Genomic DNA, 17,485 nt, shown 5'->3' on the forward strand with positions numbered 1-17,485 from the left:
GAAGAATCGAGCCGGCGGTGGGCGGGCCGCTGAAGAACGAGAGTAGCTAGCTGTTAGCCGCTAACCAGCCGGTGCTCCTTGCAGGGTCTGCTTTTACGTCTGTGCATCATTATGGTCCAACTAGTAGGTTCCCTCCGAAAAGAGCTGGCTGACTCTTTGTCCAGCTGCAAGGTTCTGGTGGTGGGAGCGGGAGGTATCGGCTGTGAGCTGCTGAAAAACCTGGTCCTCACCGGCTTCAAGAACATTGATGTGGTTCGTTCCGTTTCTGCTTGATGCTAGCAGCTAGCTAGGTCTTTGTGTTGCTGGGGGGCGGGTGTGTGGATTAGGAGTAATTTCAGAGTCGCGAGTTTCAGGTTTAAAAATGTTTATAGAGAGTGTTTGCTTTAGTATATGTTAAAACCTAAGTTTGGAGTTTTTTTAAATATGAGCTGAGTTTCAGTGTTTTATTCAGGAGTATTTGGCGCCATTATTGCTGCTAACTTAGCCAGGCTTTTGTACAGAGCCTCACTGACCAGTGGGTTGGTTTAATTTCAGGAAAGACAAACATGTCCACAACACCAGGGCTCAAACTGTTCTGTTAAAGACTGCCAAAGCTTGTATTTTATAAGCTAATGTTATAGTAATAAAACCTTGACTAACAGGGATGCAGCTGAGCCAGAACCGTAAACAGGAGCGCAACGAGACTAAACAGTTGAACAGCTTGAATAAAGACAGACAGAAAAGATGAATTTCTTGTTTTAAACAGTTTAATAATTTAGAGAAAAGCATTTTTTTCAATATTGATGTCGCTTTTGTTACTGAAATCAATCAGTCCATCAATTCCAGAGGAGAGCATCAAGAATAAACTGAAATATCAATGAAAGTTTAAATTATTTCAATAATTGAATTCAAAAGTAAAACGTATTACATTGATTCATGACGCACAGTGATCAGGTCAAGCATCGTTTCCATCAGGAGAGAAGATAAACGAGCACAAGCAGCTAATCTTTAACTGGAGAATACAGACTCAAAAAGGAAAGAACTTAATTACTTAAGCAGTAATTAAGTAAAAAAAAAAAAATGTAGACATTTTGCATGAAAGATAAAAAAAAATTCCAATAAATTTTTCAATTCAATTCCAGAAAATTCGTAATTGATAGCTTGAGCTTATCTGGATCAAATCCTGTAACAAAAACAAATCTCCTAAGCACCTTTTACTATCCAATTATTAATTAGTTAATAAAAAAAAACCCAACAATCAACAGATTAGTCTTGCTCCATATTGATGTAAAGTCGTGCTTTTGAGAATTTTTCATTGGAAGGAATGCTACTATTGAATTTTGGGCAATAAAATCTTTATTTTCTTATTTTAAGAAGGCATTTAACTATTTATTTACACATTTTAACGTGTAAATTAAAAAAATCTACAGAGCGTGCTATTTGTGTTTTTATCCAATTAATTGATAGAACAATTGATTACTGAAATACTCATTATTTGCCTTACTAGTTGACATATTAGGCAGCATTAATGGAGCTTGTTGAGTTGCAGTTTCCAGGTGTTTAACTTGGTATCAATGAAAATAGCTCATCACAGATTTTGCCAGGTCTGTGAGGTTTGAGACTCCTTTAATTCAGGGGTCTCAAACCACAGTTTTAAGGGACTGCTGTTGCAACTTTGAGCCTGAAATGGCAATTAAATAATTTGATTCAGACATGCTGGACATCTGCTGTAATAGACGAGAGTTTGAGGTCCTGCTGCAGATGCTACAAAGCGAATAAAATGGAGAAAAACCTACAGAGATTTCCACTTTTAGTTCTCTTTCTTGGATGTGTTAAACAACCTTACTGATTCCTGCAGATTGACTTGGACACAATCGATGTGAGCAATCTGAACCGTCAGTTCCTGTTTCAGAAGAAACATGTCGGAAAATCCAAAGCCCAGGTGTGTAAACTCCAAACAGCCGAGTTAACGTTATGTTCAGTTGCATTTTTAACACTGATGTTTTTGGTTGGGTTGTTTTTCCAGGTGGCCAAGGAGAGCGCCCTGCAGTTCTGCCCCAGCGCAAACATCACAGCCTACCATGACAGCATTATGAAGTGAGTCTCCCTTTTTGTACAGGAAATAAACGTGTTATTTATGTTTTCAGGACTGCAATTGATCATACAGGTGATTAATCAGACTGTAAAATTGTCACATTCTGAAGATTTTTTGTTTTGTTTGGCCGCTGAGCCATTTTTTATACATTATTATAAATACATTAAAAGTTGGAAGTAAACAACTAAATTTCTTTTAAAATGAGAAAATCAAAATGCTATAGCCTAAAACTCAATAACAGCATTCCTTTAGTGAATGCTTGATCATTTGTAGCAAAGGATGCATCTGCAGCTAAAAAATTCTTTCTAATGAAAAGCTCAGTCCTTTCTGGTTTATTTACCATTTGATTAACTGATTAACAATTGGATGCAAAAGGTGCTTAATAGGAGATTTTATTAGCATAATTTGAACCAGGTGAAGCTAAAACTGCCTCTTGAGGATTTCTGGTAGAAATAAGTTTTTTGTAAACATATATAGATGTAAAATCTATATATCGTTTGTACAATTTTAACTTAATTACTACTCTGAATGTGTTCTTTCAGAAAATGTTCTTTTTTTTAGAGTGTATATGCTTCTGTTAACCATTAATCAATAACTAAATTAGTTATCAATTTATCCTGATTAATCGATCGGCCTCCTGTTTCTGATGAGTTGTGTATTTCTCAACAGCCCGGATTACAATGTGGAGTTCTTCAGAAAGTTCATGCTGGTGATGAACGCCCTGGACAACAGAGGTAAGCTAACATGGGATTGTTTTGTTTGTCCGTCCCTTCGTTCTGCATCCAGATGATTAAAGTAACGGTATCCCCCCTCTAGCTGCCCGTAACCACGTCAACAGGATGTGCCTGGCAGCGGATATTCCTCTGATAGAGAGCGGCACTGCAGGGTATCTGGGACAGGTCACTGTCATCAAAAAGGTAAACGTTCACACTTTCATTTGGCAAAAAAAAAACCCTCAAAAACTTTCATTTGTAGTTCCTTTGCTCTTCATCTCTGTCCCTGTTGACATCAGGGAATGACGGAGTGCTATGAGTGCCAGCCGAAGCCGGCCCAGAAAACTTTCCCAGGATGCACCATCAGAAACACGCCATCCGAGCCCATTCACTGCATCGTCTGGGCCAAGTATCTCTTCAAGTAAGACTCACGTTTTACAACAACGGTTATAAAATAGTTTTCCTTCTATTTTGGAAAGTTTTTTATCATTTGGGGTTTACATGTTCAGTCAGTTAGTTGGTTGTGATTTTAGCGTTTGGTTTCTAGTCAGCTGTTTGGAGAAGAAGACGCAGATCAAGAAGTCTCACCAGACACGGCTGACCCAGAAGCTGCATGTGAGTCCGATGCATTTTTCCTCGACTGCTCAGAGTTTTGAACTAGAACTGCAGCTAACAACTATTTTAGTAAATGTCACAATAAAATATTATTGCACTAAACTATATTGTTGTTTTGAGAACACGTTGAAGAAATATGTTAACGGCTCTCTCAAAAATCAGTAAAAGTTAATTGTGTGAGAATAATTTACTAAAACAGGAAGATATTTTCAATGTAAAAAATAAATAAACAAAATGACCAAAAGCGGTAAATTAAATGGAAATAAAAACCCCCCAAACCGAAACCATAAATAAAATGGATTGGCCTGTAGGGCTGGGCGATAAGTGCTTAAAAGTTTCATCACAATATTTGTCACTAATATTGTGATAGCGATAATAGTGAATGTAAGAACGATTTGTAACATATATTTTAGGTAACTATTTGACTGTAACTGTGTGTTACAGCTGTTATAACCCCACAAACACAAACAATGCTCTTTAAAAACATTCCTGTTTAAAATTAGCTTCTTTAGGACGCCATTCATGTAAAGAAGTATTTTTATCACTGAGCTGCACACAGTAATTACATTTTTTTTTTTTTAAATTGGTATTTATTGATGTTTTGATTGGAGAAGAAATTGAGAAAATAATTTTACTATCAAACCTTATAATAATAACATCAGTTATTGGAATATATTGTGGCAACAATAAATCAAAATTCTTATCATGAAAAGGAACTTTTAAGTTAATATGATATGATAAAAGCTGATCACTATTACAGAGTCTATGTAAACAAAAAAGCTCTTGAAAAAATATGAATCATGAGAATAAAAATTATCAACCTTTTAATTCATCATCCAGCTAATTGATTTAAGTTAATTAGTTAATCTCCCTATTATTCTAACAGTCGATTAATTGGATAAAAAAAGTACAAATTCTGCAGATTTTTCAGCCTTTTTTAGACTAATCTTTAGATATTCTGTTTCTTTAGGCGTACAAGCAAATAATCCAGTTCATTTTTAAAATGAGAAAAATAATTAAACACTTTATTGCCTGAAATGCAATGAGTTCCTTTAGTGAATCTGAATCAGGTGAATATAAAAAATTTCACTTGAAGTTTTGAGTTAAACATATTGAAAAGGGTTTTTTATCTTAAATGTGAAATTTGTGTATATATTTTTACAGTTTCAGTTTAATTACTAAATGGCCTTTCTTTTAGTCTGTATAATGAATAATCAGTCACTGAATTAAATAATTATTTCGACCATCCATTCATCTTGATTAGTTGTTTCAGCTCTATTTTAAGCTTCAGTGATCTGAAAGCATGCAGGTGATTCTCTTTAGTGAACTGAGAGAACTGTTCGTGTGAACAGGGAACCCTGAAGACACGGCAGCCCGCGCCACGGCCTCGGAGCAGGACGGCGACATCAGGCGAGTTTCCACCAAAGAGTGGGCCCGATCCACCGGATACGACCCCGTCAAGCTCTTCAACAAGGTGACAGCAGAACTAAACCCAGCAGTTTGATGCTGAATCACTTCACTTTGCTTTATTTATCAATGCTGTGGAAAGAAAAGAATATTTCTTATTTAAGTATAAATATTCAAGCTCCAGTGCAGATCTTTGCTACAGTGTTATTTTGTGTTTTTATTGTTATTCTTTTTGTCATTAATTTGGCTTTTTTTCTATTATTTTCTCCATTTTCTCTCCAACTGAGCCTCATAACTTCATTGAGCTTTAATGTTCAAAGAAACAAATTATTGTCCCGTAATGAACACAATACTTTTTTTGAGCCTGATACTCCAGCTACTGATTACTCGATTACTAAATTGGTAACAATTATTTCAGTAATTGATTCATCACGATTAATTGTTTCAGCTCTAGTGAAACTACAGATCAGTTTGGTTTCTGTCTCTCAGCTCCAGAAACTAAACCTTTCTCACCAGTCGGGCTGAAGTTTGTTTGATGGTTTACCAGAAACTTTGGCGCCGTTCCGGTCGCTGTAATTCGTGTTTCAGATCTGACTTGCAGTAACAATCTCTGCTCTGATTGGCTCTCCTCCAAAGCTCTTCAAAGATGACATCATGTACCTGCTTACCATGGACAAGCTATGGAAAAAGAGGAAAGCTCCTGCTCCTCTTGACTGGCAGCAGCTGGAGAACAGCGGTGAGTTCCTGAGATTGAACATAAGTTAGTTTTCTGGCTGCAGGATGAAGAAAGTTTGGGGTTTTATTGGGCTGTTTTTATGAATTTCCTGAGTTTCTGCTGTCTGGGTGATTAATTCATCTGTCATGGTCTCAGCCCATCCTCAGGAGGAGAGTGCAGTGACGTCCGGTCTGAAGGACCAGCAGGTTCTGGATGTCTGGGGCAACTGCCGGCTGTTCCGGCACAGCGTGGAAACGCTGCGCACACAGCTGCAGGAGAAGGGCGAGGGCGCCGAGCTCGTCTGGGACAAGGTTCGCTCCAGAGGAAATACAACAATCGTTGATAGTATCAATAATTTTGCTTGGTTTCTTGGATGGCGTCTATTAACCACTGTAGCTAGCAACACGCTACTACAGGCGCTGTTACTATTCATCCCATCATGTCTATGAAATCATACGGTTCCAAAGCAGGAATCTGCCACAGAAATGTTCATAGCGCCCTTATTTCTTATACCATTTCTATAAAATATGGTTTAGATTAAAGCTGAGAAATCTTAAAACATAAAATTTGTATTGTCCCTACATATAAATTTGTAAACAGTTTTTTTTTTTCTACAGAGGACTAAATTAATTTATCTTTAATATTGAACAATTAACTTAATTTGACATAAATCCTGTTGTAGGACACATTGTTTGTTACACAGGAATCAAATAGGAATGAACTATTCATTCCTATATGATGACTGTTATGAATGTCACCATCCATCCATCCATTTTCTTGCACCCTTGTCCCTCAGTGGGGTCGGGAGGGTTGCTGGTGCCTCTCCAGCTAACGTTCCGGGTGAGAGGCGGGGTCACCCTGGACAGGTCGCCAGTCTGTCGCAGGGCAACACAGAGACACACAGGACACACAACCATGCACACACACACTCACACCTAGGGGCAATTTAGACAGACCAATTAACCTGACAGTCATGTTTTTGGACTGTGGGAGGAAACCGGAGTACCCGGAGAAAACCCACGCATGCACAGGGAGAACATGCAAACTCCATGCAGAAAGACCAGGGCCGGGAATCGAACCCAGAACCTTCTTGCTGCAAGGCAACAGCTCTACCAACTGCGCCACTGTGCAGCCCATGAATGTCACCATTTTCTACAAACAAATAAGGCAATTAGTCAAATTATTGTCATCAAACATTTAAATATTACAGCAACTCCATTGCACCAAAACACAGAGAAAATAAAGCTGAAAAACAACTCAAAACCGCTCTTTCACTGCTTGTTTTTTACTCTCTGTTTCGGCTTTATGCTACACACAAAGACCCGTTGCTACGGCAACTAACAGACAACAGCTCCACCAGCCCGTGTATCAGGAATCAACTCCAAAAAACACGCAAATATTTCGCAACCAAAAAAAAAAGTACATAAAAACCCCAAAACGGAGCATTCAGTTAATCATTTTTATGTTTTCAGAGTTGATGTTCAACGATTATTAGTAAGTGATAATTTGAACACATGCTCTACTGACTGATCTGTCAGAGTGGGTGTGTGTGTGGCTTTTTATTTTTTAACTGAACCTAAACACACTGGATTAAGCAGGACATTACATGGTTGTCAAAGTCAAGCTAGCATAACTGACCCACCTCCCACTTTATTATATATATATATATATATATATATATATATATATATATATATATATATATATATATATAGCCACTTGACTTGTTTACAGCTCTGTTTTAAATCGTTTTCATCTTCTTGCTGTCAGGATGACCCTCCAGCCATGGACTTTGTTACTGCAGCAGCAAACCTGCGTATGAACATCTTCAGTATGAACATGAAGAGCCGCTTCGATGTAAAATGTAAGTTTTTATTTCTGGATGCTAGAAACAGCTTCTAGAAATCTTTTTGAAAGATTCATGAGGCGGATCTCAGCTTGAAGACGAGCAGCGCTGATTTGAAGTTTCAGTAAAACGTTATTTTTTTTTTTTTATTATTTCTTCCAGCCATGGCAGGAAACATCATCCCCGCCATCGCCACGACCAACGCTGTTATTGCTGGACTCATTGTGTTGGAAGGACTGAAGATCCTGTCTGGAGAGCTGGAATCCTGCCGCACGGTTAGTCCTGCAGGCCTCTGTGGTCCGCAGACATGATGATATGTTAACAACAAGGCTATGTGTTGGGAGCTGAGGATAATTTTGTATTTCAGTTATCTCAATGTGTTGAGCTTTTAGAGATCACCTCTTCACCCTCTGCTCAGTCACATTGGTTCGGTTTTGTTGGAAACATTTTTGGCTTCAAGCTTCTTTTTTTGAACATTAATGTAGAAGAGATTTTATTCAAAATGTTGCAAAGATTTCATCCCACTAACTTCAGACTTTCAGAGACATGAAGACGATATTAAAGTCAAGTTTATGTGAAAACCACTGTGAAATATTGGTGCAATTATACTAATTATAATATTTGGTTCACATTAAGTGAACAAGATGGCATAAAGAAAATTAGAATTATTTTAGTTTTGAGGATAAAGTCATACCAATAGCAGAAAAGGCTGAAATATTAGCATAAAAAATGTCAAAATTATGAGAAAAGTCGTTTTATCGAGAAAACGGTTTGATTTATAAAGGTCTGATGTGACTAACTGAGCAGGTTCTTAAGATTCTTTCTTTGAAATAGACTCAGCAGTCCTGCTACTGATGATAATAATTTGATGCTGGTGTGTAGAAGACTAAATATTTCCTTAAATGTAAAACCAATTTCAAACTATAACTTCAGACGATTCTCAACATTCCTCATTTAAATGTTTTTTTAGGTTTTTCATGTAGGAAAAACCTAATTACTACTTCATTCTTATGACTTTTTGTCTTGTAATTAAATTTCTGAGTCTGACCCTAATACTCTGTAATTAGTTCAGTTTACTTCATAATAGACAAAGTAGTTTGTTTGCACCAATAATGACAGCAAATTAAGTTATAGCCTTTTTGTATTCTAATTTTGCTATCGGGATGTTTTATTAACAAACTATAATATTGAACTATAAGTTAAATTTCACTGAATATATTATTTCTACTAAAGACATCAAAAGAAGTCGCTTCATTTTACTGCATTCATTCATCCTGTTGGTTTTGTTTGTCTCATTTAAAATCCAAAATTTGTTTATGGTATTTTATCAATCTTAATGTTTTGTTTTTGTTCATCTTTCTTATGAAGCTTCTTTTAAAAATGGTGTCACTTTAACTCTGGCTTGATTCCAGCTGATAAAACCTGCAGGAAAAATGTTCTCCTCTGTCCCAGAACCAAAACGAGTTCTTTTCTATCTCCCCTAACCTTGACATGTTTGTTGACCTGCTGGTGTTTCTCCTCTGATAAGGAGTTTTAAAGCGTTGTTTGGGTTGGATGGTAGAGTTCAAGGACAAAACCTCTGGTGAAGAATAAGAAGAAATCTACAGATGTAGTTCAGTTGGATTCGATTTACAACAGTGACTCGGATAATGATCTTTCACGATCTGAAGATGTTGCACTCAACAGCGTAGAACAGGAAATCAAGCCCTTGTCGTCTCAGGAAGACGGCAGCAAGAACTCCATGGCAGGCAGCTTCACTCCCAACATGGCTGACTTCTTCTCTGTTAACTCTGGCGTCGTTTCGTTCCAGATTTTCCTAAATAAATGTCCGAACCTCAGAAAGAAGCTGCTGGTGCCATGTATTCTGGACAAACCCAGTCCAAACTGTTACGTCTGCGCCAGCAAACCAGAAGTCACAGTTAAAGTCAACGTGCAGAAAACGACGGTTCTGTGTCTGCAGGACAAGGTAAACCCAAACTGGAGTCGGTTGTCACTGAGCAGACACCATGGAGCGACATGATGCAACGTTGCTCTGATTTCTGTTCAGATCCTGAAGGAACGGTTCGGCATGGTCGCTCCGGATGTTCAGATAGAAGACGGCAAAGGAACCATCCTCATTTCCTCAGAGGAAGGAGAGACAGAAAGTAATTTAAGACTTTAATCCATTTCTTCTGTATCTTATATATTTGAGGCAGATTTCTATTTGAGGTTTATTCTGAAGACGGATAAGTAACAGGGGGCTGACTTTTGGTTTCTTAAAGTTTGTTAAACACAGAGTTAGGTAGTAACTAGTTGCATTTAATCAATTACATTTACTTGAGTGCCTTTTTTGAAAAAATATACTTTTAGGAGTATTTTTACTACGCTGAACTTTTTACTTTTGTTGAGTAATTTTATTCTGAAGTATCGTTACTCCAACTGGAGAAAAATTTCTGTTTTGTACCCACCGAATGAAGAACAAACATGTTTTAACCAAAAATTCACCAGACTCAGAAACACACCTGCCGTTTTTGTTAGTTTCATACATTTTTTATTGAAGGAAACTGACTTGGAAAATTTTATTTTCGTTACTTATATGAATTATCATTTTCGTCCTTAAAATACCAAAATTTTTACTTAGCTTTATATTTTAGTCCATCTAATGATGTGATTTTAAAATGGTTGATAGTTTGATCAGCTACTCAGTTATTGTATTGTAGACTTTTTTACTAGATTCTTTTTTTACTCGAGTAATTTCTTAGATGAATACTTTTTACTTTTACTTGGGTATAAATATGTAGTAAAAATTGATTGTACTCAAGTAAAATATGTTTTACTTGAGTACAATTTTTGGGCACTCTTCCCCTCTCTGATTAAAAATGATTAATTTTGAACAAACTGTTTAACTTCATACGACTTAGTTTGGTACATCTTAAATGAGCTTTCTTTGGTGCATGTTTGGTTTAAAAATAATAATGATTTGAGAAAAAGAAACATTTCATATTCTGAGAGTAGAAAAGGTGGCCTAGGTAGGAGAGCACAGAGAGCACACTTGGCCACGCCCCTCTGTCTTTTGGCTCCGCCCACATTATTTATTTATTTATTTATTTTATTTGTCTATGGGGGGTTAGTTCCATTTTAAGGGCCACAACAAGCCTCATTTACTGAATCCCAGTCCGCTGAACACAGTTTTGCATCAGTTGGATCTGTGATTTCTAATCTGCATTTCTTTTTTCTTCACAGCCAACAACAACAAATTCCTCTCTGACTTTGGGATTCGTAACGGCAGCCGTCTCCAATCTGACGACTTCCTTCAGGACTACACGCTCCTCATCAACGTCCTGCACACGTGTGTGGCCGACAGATCAAACTTTTCCCTCTTCTGCTGATTCTCCTGAGCAAACAGAAAATATAAATATAATAATATATAATATCATTTGTTTTTGTTGGCAGTGAGGAGCTTGAGCGAGATGTGGAGTTTGAGGTGGTGGGCGAAGCTCCGGACAAAGCTCCGCCCCCTCAGACCACCCAGGAGGAAGTCAACAGCATCACCAACGGCAACAAAGACTCCGCCCAGCCGTCCACGTCTTCTAAAGGTCGGCATCAAAACGTCATTTTCATGTTTTATCTTATTTTTAAAGATGGAAATGTTTTCATTGTGTTTCTGGCCTGATGATTTACCATGTTTTTATGCTTCCATATGGGTCTCAGCTGCTTCTAAAAACAGACCAAGCCCTTAAAATCTTACTAATCTGAAATGTTGACATCAAACATTTGAATTCTGAGTTTAGAGTCAGAATTCAGATAATTCTGAATTGCTCAGAATTTTTTCACAAAATTCTCAGAAAAAAGTCTAATTTTCTCATTATGGCTTTTTCTCAGAATTTTGACTTCAAACACAGAACTCTGACTTTTGATCTCAAAAGATTAAAGTCAGAATTTTGATTTTAATTTTTTATTAAAACACATGGAAAAAAGAAAATAAAAAAGACTTACTTTCCTGGAAAAAATTCTCGAGATCCCAACTTAATTTTGTGAGATTTAATGGGACATAATGAAATTATCTCATAACATAAATGTGAAGCTGAAAAATGTGTTAGTAAATCTGCTTATTTCTTTTTTTGCTTTGGCATCTGAAAAATTGCCATTTCAAAAAACCTCCTTTTTAAGTCGCATTCATTGGGCAGTGTGCTGTTACCTAGCAACCCAAGTTAAACACCAGCACGTTTGGTCAACTGGTTTTACTTCTGTACGCGCTATACAATGGCTGCTGGAAAAGGCAAGTGTTTTGTTGTTGACTTACCATCCAGAAACCACTTGCTGCAACGTTGCTGGTTGTGCAGGAGGCTCTACTAATGCCTTTCAAATATGTACGGCTGAGTAGTTGCACATGTTTGCAGCCATTGTTTGGGAGTGTAAACGTTGAGTTGTGGGCGTGGCCAGGAGGCCCTAAAACAGCTCAACACAGGCAGAACTGAGCAGGCTGAGGTCTCATTATCTGAGAATGATTTTGTGTAGAAAACATAATGAAGATGCTTTGTTTAGGCCATAGATCCATCCTAACCATTTTAAGGAAGTATAATAAGTCACCTTTAATTGTCTTGGATTTCAGCTGCAGCAGACGATGATGACATCATGATAGTAGACTCCGATGAGGAAGTGGGGGCACCGTCCAGCTCTGCGGCGCCGCCAACCGCCACCAAGAGGAAGCACCAAGAGGACTCGGAGACCGGCGAAACCTCCACCAAGCGCCCACGAACGGACCAATCAGCTGCAGACAATGATGACGACGATGACATCATCGCTTTGGACTAAAGCTCTGAAGGACTCTGATAAAATCATTGTGTTTTCAAACAGACAGTAGGCTGAAATCAATAAAACCACCAGTTCAATGAAGAACACTTTCATCTCTTAGTCCCCGCTCCTTTTTCTGCTTTCATGCCGACTTTCTGACATGACGCTGTAAATAGATTCAATATTTTAAACAAACTTTTGAAAATGCAGTCAAGTTTGCATATTTTTATTCATTTAAGGTCTTGGAACTGCTTCTCTTGATGGTTTTAAAAGTGCTTTTTTTGTACTTTTTTTTTTTTTTAAATAAATGTACTGTACTCCTCATGCAACACGAGTCAGGATGTCAGTGGAGGTTTTTGTAAAAAAAAAAAAAAACGGTGAAAGAGATCAACAGTCGTTGATGTCTTACGGCTCCAGTCGTGCACGCACACTGAGAGGTTCTGGCCAGTATGTGCCATAAGAGTGTTAGTTTGCTACCTCTTTTCCACGATTAAACAAGTTTTCCTGCAACATGTACTAATATCTTCTTTAATTTGGCCACACCAAGGCCTCTGGTCTTTGGAGAATCCTCATAAGTTATACCAGAGAGGAGCCAACATGGCTGCCAGGGAAATTGCAGCTGCTTCAGTTTCCTGAAGCTTACGGTTCCTGTGTCAGTGTCAAAGGTTAATTTGACAGAGCCGGCCTTCAGAACCACAAGTGAGGTTATTTACTGTAAAAAGCTGACTATCTCCAGTTTCTGTGTGTCCATTATTTAATATTGGTTTTCTGTTGAACCTTTTGGACCAATTTAATGAAGATGATAAATACAACAGTTTCTGACCTTTTTCTGTCAGGTTTCTTTTTGGTTTTTGTGGTTCTGTTGGCCTGCAATGGTCTACTAAAATCTGAGACTGAATTTTAATGTTTTACTGAAATTATAAACCAGAATAATCAAAATTAGAAATTAATACTTAGAGTATACACCTCTGAAAAATGAATCTACAAGAGTTTATTTGTAAAACAGCGTCGTTATGGCAACCATCATAGTGTAAACACTTTGCCAGCTGAGCATAACTCAAAGGATTACTAAACTAAAAATGGAGGTTAAAGGTCACAATGTTTGTTTGTAAAATGTTCTTATCTAAAGGAACATACAGTGCTGGAACATGTATTACCACTAAGAGGTTCAGAAAAGGCTGTGACAGAAAATATTTGTATTACATCAACATAATCGTGCACTGAGATGTTTATTCAGTGACAGTTATTATACAGCAACTTGGTTCAGTTACAATACAAAAACATTCAATCTCATCAAGTTTTTCTAGTGAAAATATTTCAGTACACTTGAAATACAACAAATCTAGTTCACACGTAACTTTTCAACAAGATATATGAGCTTGTTTTAAGTACATTTTTCAATATTGATTTAAAAAAAAGATTTTTTCACTTATGGCAAATATGTCTTGTTATAAGTGAAAATAAAGGCAGTGGTGCGACTAACTGCTCCACAAGAACCAAATGGGTCAAAATTATTCTCAGTAAAACAGTTTTCTGTGCAACAGAGCAGAATATAATGTGAAATACGAGAGCCAGAGGTCTAAATATTTGCTATTGAAGTATTTGCTATTCATTAGCTGTCTGAACACAGGTAACTGCTGCACATTAAGATGTTTGTGAAGAATGTAAAGGGGCTGAGAACAGACTGTTCACCTGGACATGTGTTGAAATCAAGTCTGAGAGAAGATTCATGTTTACCTTCAGTTTCCACAGATGAGTAAACTACACACCTTAAGAGTTTTTGTAAACAAAGTTACTGGCCTTCATCACTCAGAGGTGACGTTGATGATAAGCAGTGATGCAACGCTGAGGTTCGTAAACAAGCTGAAGAAAACAGTTGAATTGGACCAAAAGTCACTGGGTCTGAGAGAGATGATATGTCTGGAGTTTTTTATAACCAGTTTCAATAAGATTAATACAAATACAACTTTCCTTATCATAAATAAGGAAAACTGAAACCAAATGACAACATCACAGACTGATAGAAATGATAAAATGCAATTAGAATAGTGGGTAAAGGTAAAATGTTAACAGCAGCAGATACTTTTATTCTTTCCACTCAGCTGCCTCCTGTAGAGTACTGTTGTTCCTGTTGATGAAATGCACCTTTAATCTACGTGGACTTACAATAACTAATATTGACTAATATTTTATAACTGCATGAATGTTATATGTTAAAAACAAACAATTTTAAGGTAAAATATTTATTATTTTGATATGTGATCCTTGCAGAAATTATGTTTATTTAAACTATGTATTATTTTTTAGCTTCTTTTAATGAAAAAGAAATAAATGCATGTTATATGTGTGGCGTGCAACAGTATACAGAAACCTCTTGTAACTGGGTGTTGTACAAAACATATTGGGACTTGTAGAACCTGTTTGAGCACATTTAAACCTTTGTGGTTAAAAAAATTACATGTGATTAGAATAAATTTAGCTAAGCTTACAGTACCACAGAATAAAATCAAAGGCAATTGATGCAGTTTTAAGTAAAAGGCTCATTCTGGTGCTGAAGTGTATGAGATATAAACAAGCATGTAAAATGTCAAAGAAAAAAAAAATTTTTTTTAAACTTGATAATTGTCTGTTGATGTTCAAGTATAAATATTCATGCATGTTTTGTGCATTTCTTAACTAATGACCTTGCTTAAATCAGAGTATGTTAGATTTAATAACTGGATTACTTTTTTATGCTTTAAATTTACCCTTATTGATATTATTTTTATTTTATTGTGTGTACAATCTAGCTGCTTCGACTTGCATGTCACTTTGCTGCTGGGACACCCACTGATCAGGGTTAAGTTTATTTCTATTCTTTTATCAATAAATCAAGTTTATTCGGCAGTTTCAAGTGCTTTGCGCCATAAAAACACAGAACTAAAAAAACATAAAACAAATAGTAGCAAACATTACATTTTGTCGATTGCCATCATCAAAATCATCAATGCACATCAAATATGGTGGCCAATGTTCCACTTGGTGAAATAGTCTAAACAAACTTAGTCTTCTCAGTGTTTCAGCTGTTTTGCAGTTTGTTCCATATTTTCCAGTTATACACTTTAACAGCGGTCCCAATATTACGCTATTGTTGGAACAAATGTTGGAATAATGATGTTTTAAACCATTTTACAGGTTTTTAACAGGGTATTTAATAATTACTGTGACACCTCGCGGCAGTGTTGACGGTTTCCTTACCGTTGTTATGGTTGTTGCTAACGCCCCTCACAGGAGTTCTCTGATTGGCCAAAACCGCAGCCCCTCCTCCTTGCGTCGACTGTTCTGGTAAACCACCGAGGGTCTTCTTCAAACGGCCCTAGCAGCGCATTTAAACGGATTAGAGGAATGTAGACAGTCTCTGTAGCTTCACTGTAAACGGTGGTTTTCCTCTGTGGTGACATTCTGAAGGTTTTTCTCCGCCTCCAGATGAGCAGGAGGGGGATACAGAGGAAGAAGTAGCAGCCAGTCGCTACATTGTTTTGAACAGGCGGCTAACTTCAGTTGAGTGCGGAGTTTAACAGCTAGCTGCGCGCGCCTCTGACCGAGAAGCCCTTATAATTCACAGCGTAGCCGTTTTCAACGAAGCAGGTTTAGTCATTTGGAAGAAAATGGTAACTTTCTCTGCAGCGGTTAGACCTCTGGTCTCTCACCTTCAGCGACAGCTCGTCAGACACGCCATGAGTCCCAGGATAACGCCTGTTCGACGGTGCAACCTCACGGCGTGTTCCAGCAAATATGTCCTGTCTCAGAGTGAGTACAGATGATGCTAGTTGCATGTTTTATTTTGGTTCAGCTGTGACATTAGAACATTTTATTCTGAGGCAGTGAAGGAGGAAATGGGTGCATGTCACCTTAAAAAAAAAAGCAGCAGATCAATAACAATTCGTGTTTTGACAAATAATGACTCCTGACGATGCTGTCCAGTTAAAGCGCTTTGCCCCACACAACTGCCTGCTGAGGCTATTGTAATCCAACAAAAGAGTTGGCATAACCTCCATTCATCTCTTTTACACTTTACTATCAGATTTCAGCACCAGCTCTATGTCCGTAAACTGCTTTAATCCGCTGCGATTTTATCTAGTTTGATTGTGGATTTAGTTTCTATTTTCCCTAATCCACCTCTAAGAGCCATCACATGTCACACGTATTTTTAATGACCATAAAGTTTTAAACACACCCATTCTGGACTGTCAGGTCCTTGTCTTACAACGCCTAGTTACATAAAGTTTCTCTGTCCCGCTTTAGGCCACAAATGAAACATGCAAAAAACATGTGGAAAACGATAACAAAGTTGCGTTTTTTTTCTGAATCAATTAAAAGGAGAAGAAATTTATATTCTATTTGTTTTTGTATTAATTAGGAGATGTTTATCTGAAAAATCAGCCTTCATAATGCCTTTAAATCATGTGCAAACTCAAGGCTCAGGGGCCTAATGTGGCCCGACATAAGTTTTTATGTGGCCCTCTATTTAATTTAATCAGTTGTGTGAAATATTGTTTTACCAATCAAATCAAAACAGTTTTATCAGTATAGTGCCAAATTACATCAATGTATAAAGATGCTTCACATTATTGAATTTCAAGAAATGCATCAAATTAAGACATCAAATTATTATTAACAGATTGTTAATAATAATTGTTAATGGATAGTTTTATCAGTACAATTTGCCACATCCTGCCCTCTGACGATGTTTGTGATCATATGACCTGAATTGAAATAGTTTGACACCACTGCTTCAAATTTTTCAATAATAATAATAAACAATAAAGACAGACATTTTAACTTTTTTTTCTTTTCACTTAATTTAGGTTGTAATGAAGATCAAAACTTCTAAAGCGTGTATGGAAAAATGTTCATTTCTTCCATCTGATTTGCACTGTCTTCTTTGATGGCATCTTGTGGCCAAAAAGATGAAGTGCAGCTTAAATCTACTTTAAATTAACTGCTCGGCTATATCTGGTCATTAAATGGACAGATTCTGTAGGATTATTTTTTGACAATTATGTCTGATATCAGACTGTCATTTAATATTCATATGTGTGCAGTAGTTTCCCTCTGACGTCTTGACGTTTTTAAACAGACAAAAAATAGTGAGAGTCAGGGGGTTCCACCTGGACAGGACAACACACACACACACACACACACACGTAAGGGAAATTTAGATGGACCATTAACCCAAAGGTCATGCTTGTGGACTGTAGAAAGCCAGAATTTTTCAAATCCAATAAAATTTGATTGACTCAACCCATAGGCTATAAAACCGGGATTATGATAATGCCATTTCCAACTTGATTTAATGCAAA

At 37.1% G+C, this 17,485-nt stretch overlaps 2 protein-coding genes and 1 long non-coding RNA gene across 3 annotated transcripts in view; 2 read left to right on the forward strand and 1 right to left on the reverse strand.

Moving 5' to 3' along the window:
* uba2 (ubiquitin-like modifier activating enzyme 2) lies at positions 1 to 12,256 on the forward strand. Its single transcript, XM_008412492.2, has 17 exons — positions 1 to 252; positions 1,838 to 1,921; positions 2,006 to 2,076; positions 2,744 to 2,808; positions 2,891 to 2,991; positions 3,087 to 3,208; positions 3,335 to 3,402; positions 4,755 to 4,876; positions 5,446 to 5,545; positions 5,681 to 5,835; positions 7,295 to 7,388; positions 7,533 to 7,645; positions 9,181 to 9,336; positions 9,418 to 9,514; positions 10,593 to 10,698; positions 10,803 to 10,945; positions 11,962 to 12,256. Exons 1-17 carry the CDS (start codon positions 112 to 114, stop codon positions 12,162 to 12,164), a joined length of 1,941 nt encoding a protein of 646 aa, XP_008410714.2. The 5' UTR covers positions 1 to 111; the 3' UTR covers positions 12,165 to 12,256.
* Positions 8,661 to 15,494, reverse strand: LOC145552039 (uncharacterized). Its single transcript, XR_014087977.1, has 3 exons — positions 15,381 to 15,494; positions 11,940 to 12,120; positions 8,661 to 10,743 (listed from the first exon to the last, which is right to left on the reverse strand). It is a non-coding gene; the product is annotated as an uncharacterized LOC145552039 (long non-coding RNA).
* ca5a (carbonic anhydrase Va) overlaps positions 15,493 to 17,485 on the forward strand; it is a 14,035-nt gene continuing 12,042 nt past the window's right edge. Inside the window, exon 1 of the mRNA XM_008412483.3 lies at positions 15,493 to 15,932. Coding sequence (XP_008410705.1) covers positions 15,791 to 15,932 — 142 coding nt within the window. The 5' untranslated portion in view covers positions 15,493 to 15,790. The remainder of the gene's footprint in view (positions 15,933 to 17,485) is intronic.

Source organism: Poecilia reticulata, chromosome 6 (genome assembly GCF_904066995.2).
Source record: "Poecilia reticulata chromosome 6, P_reticulata-male-v2, whole genome shotgun sequence".
NCBI lineage: Eukaryota > Metazoa > Chordata > Actinopteri > Cyprinodontiformes > Poeciliidae > Poecilia > Poecilia reticulata.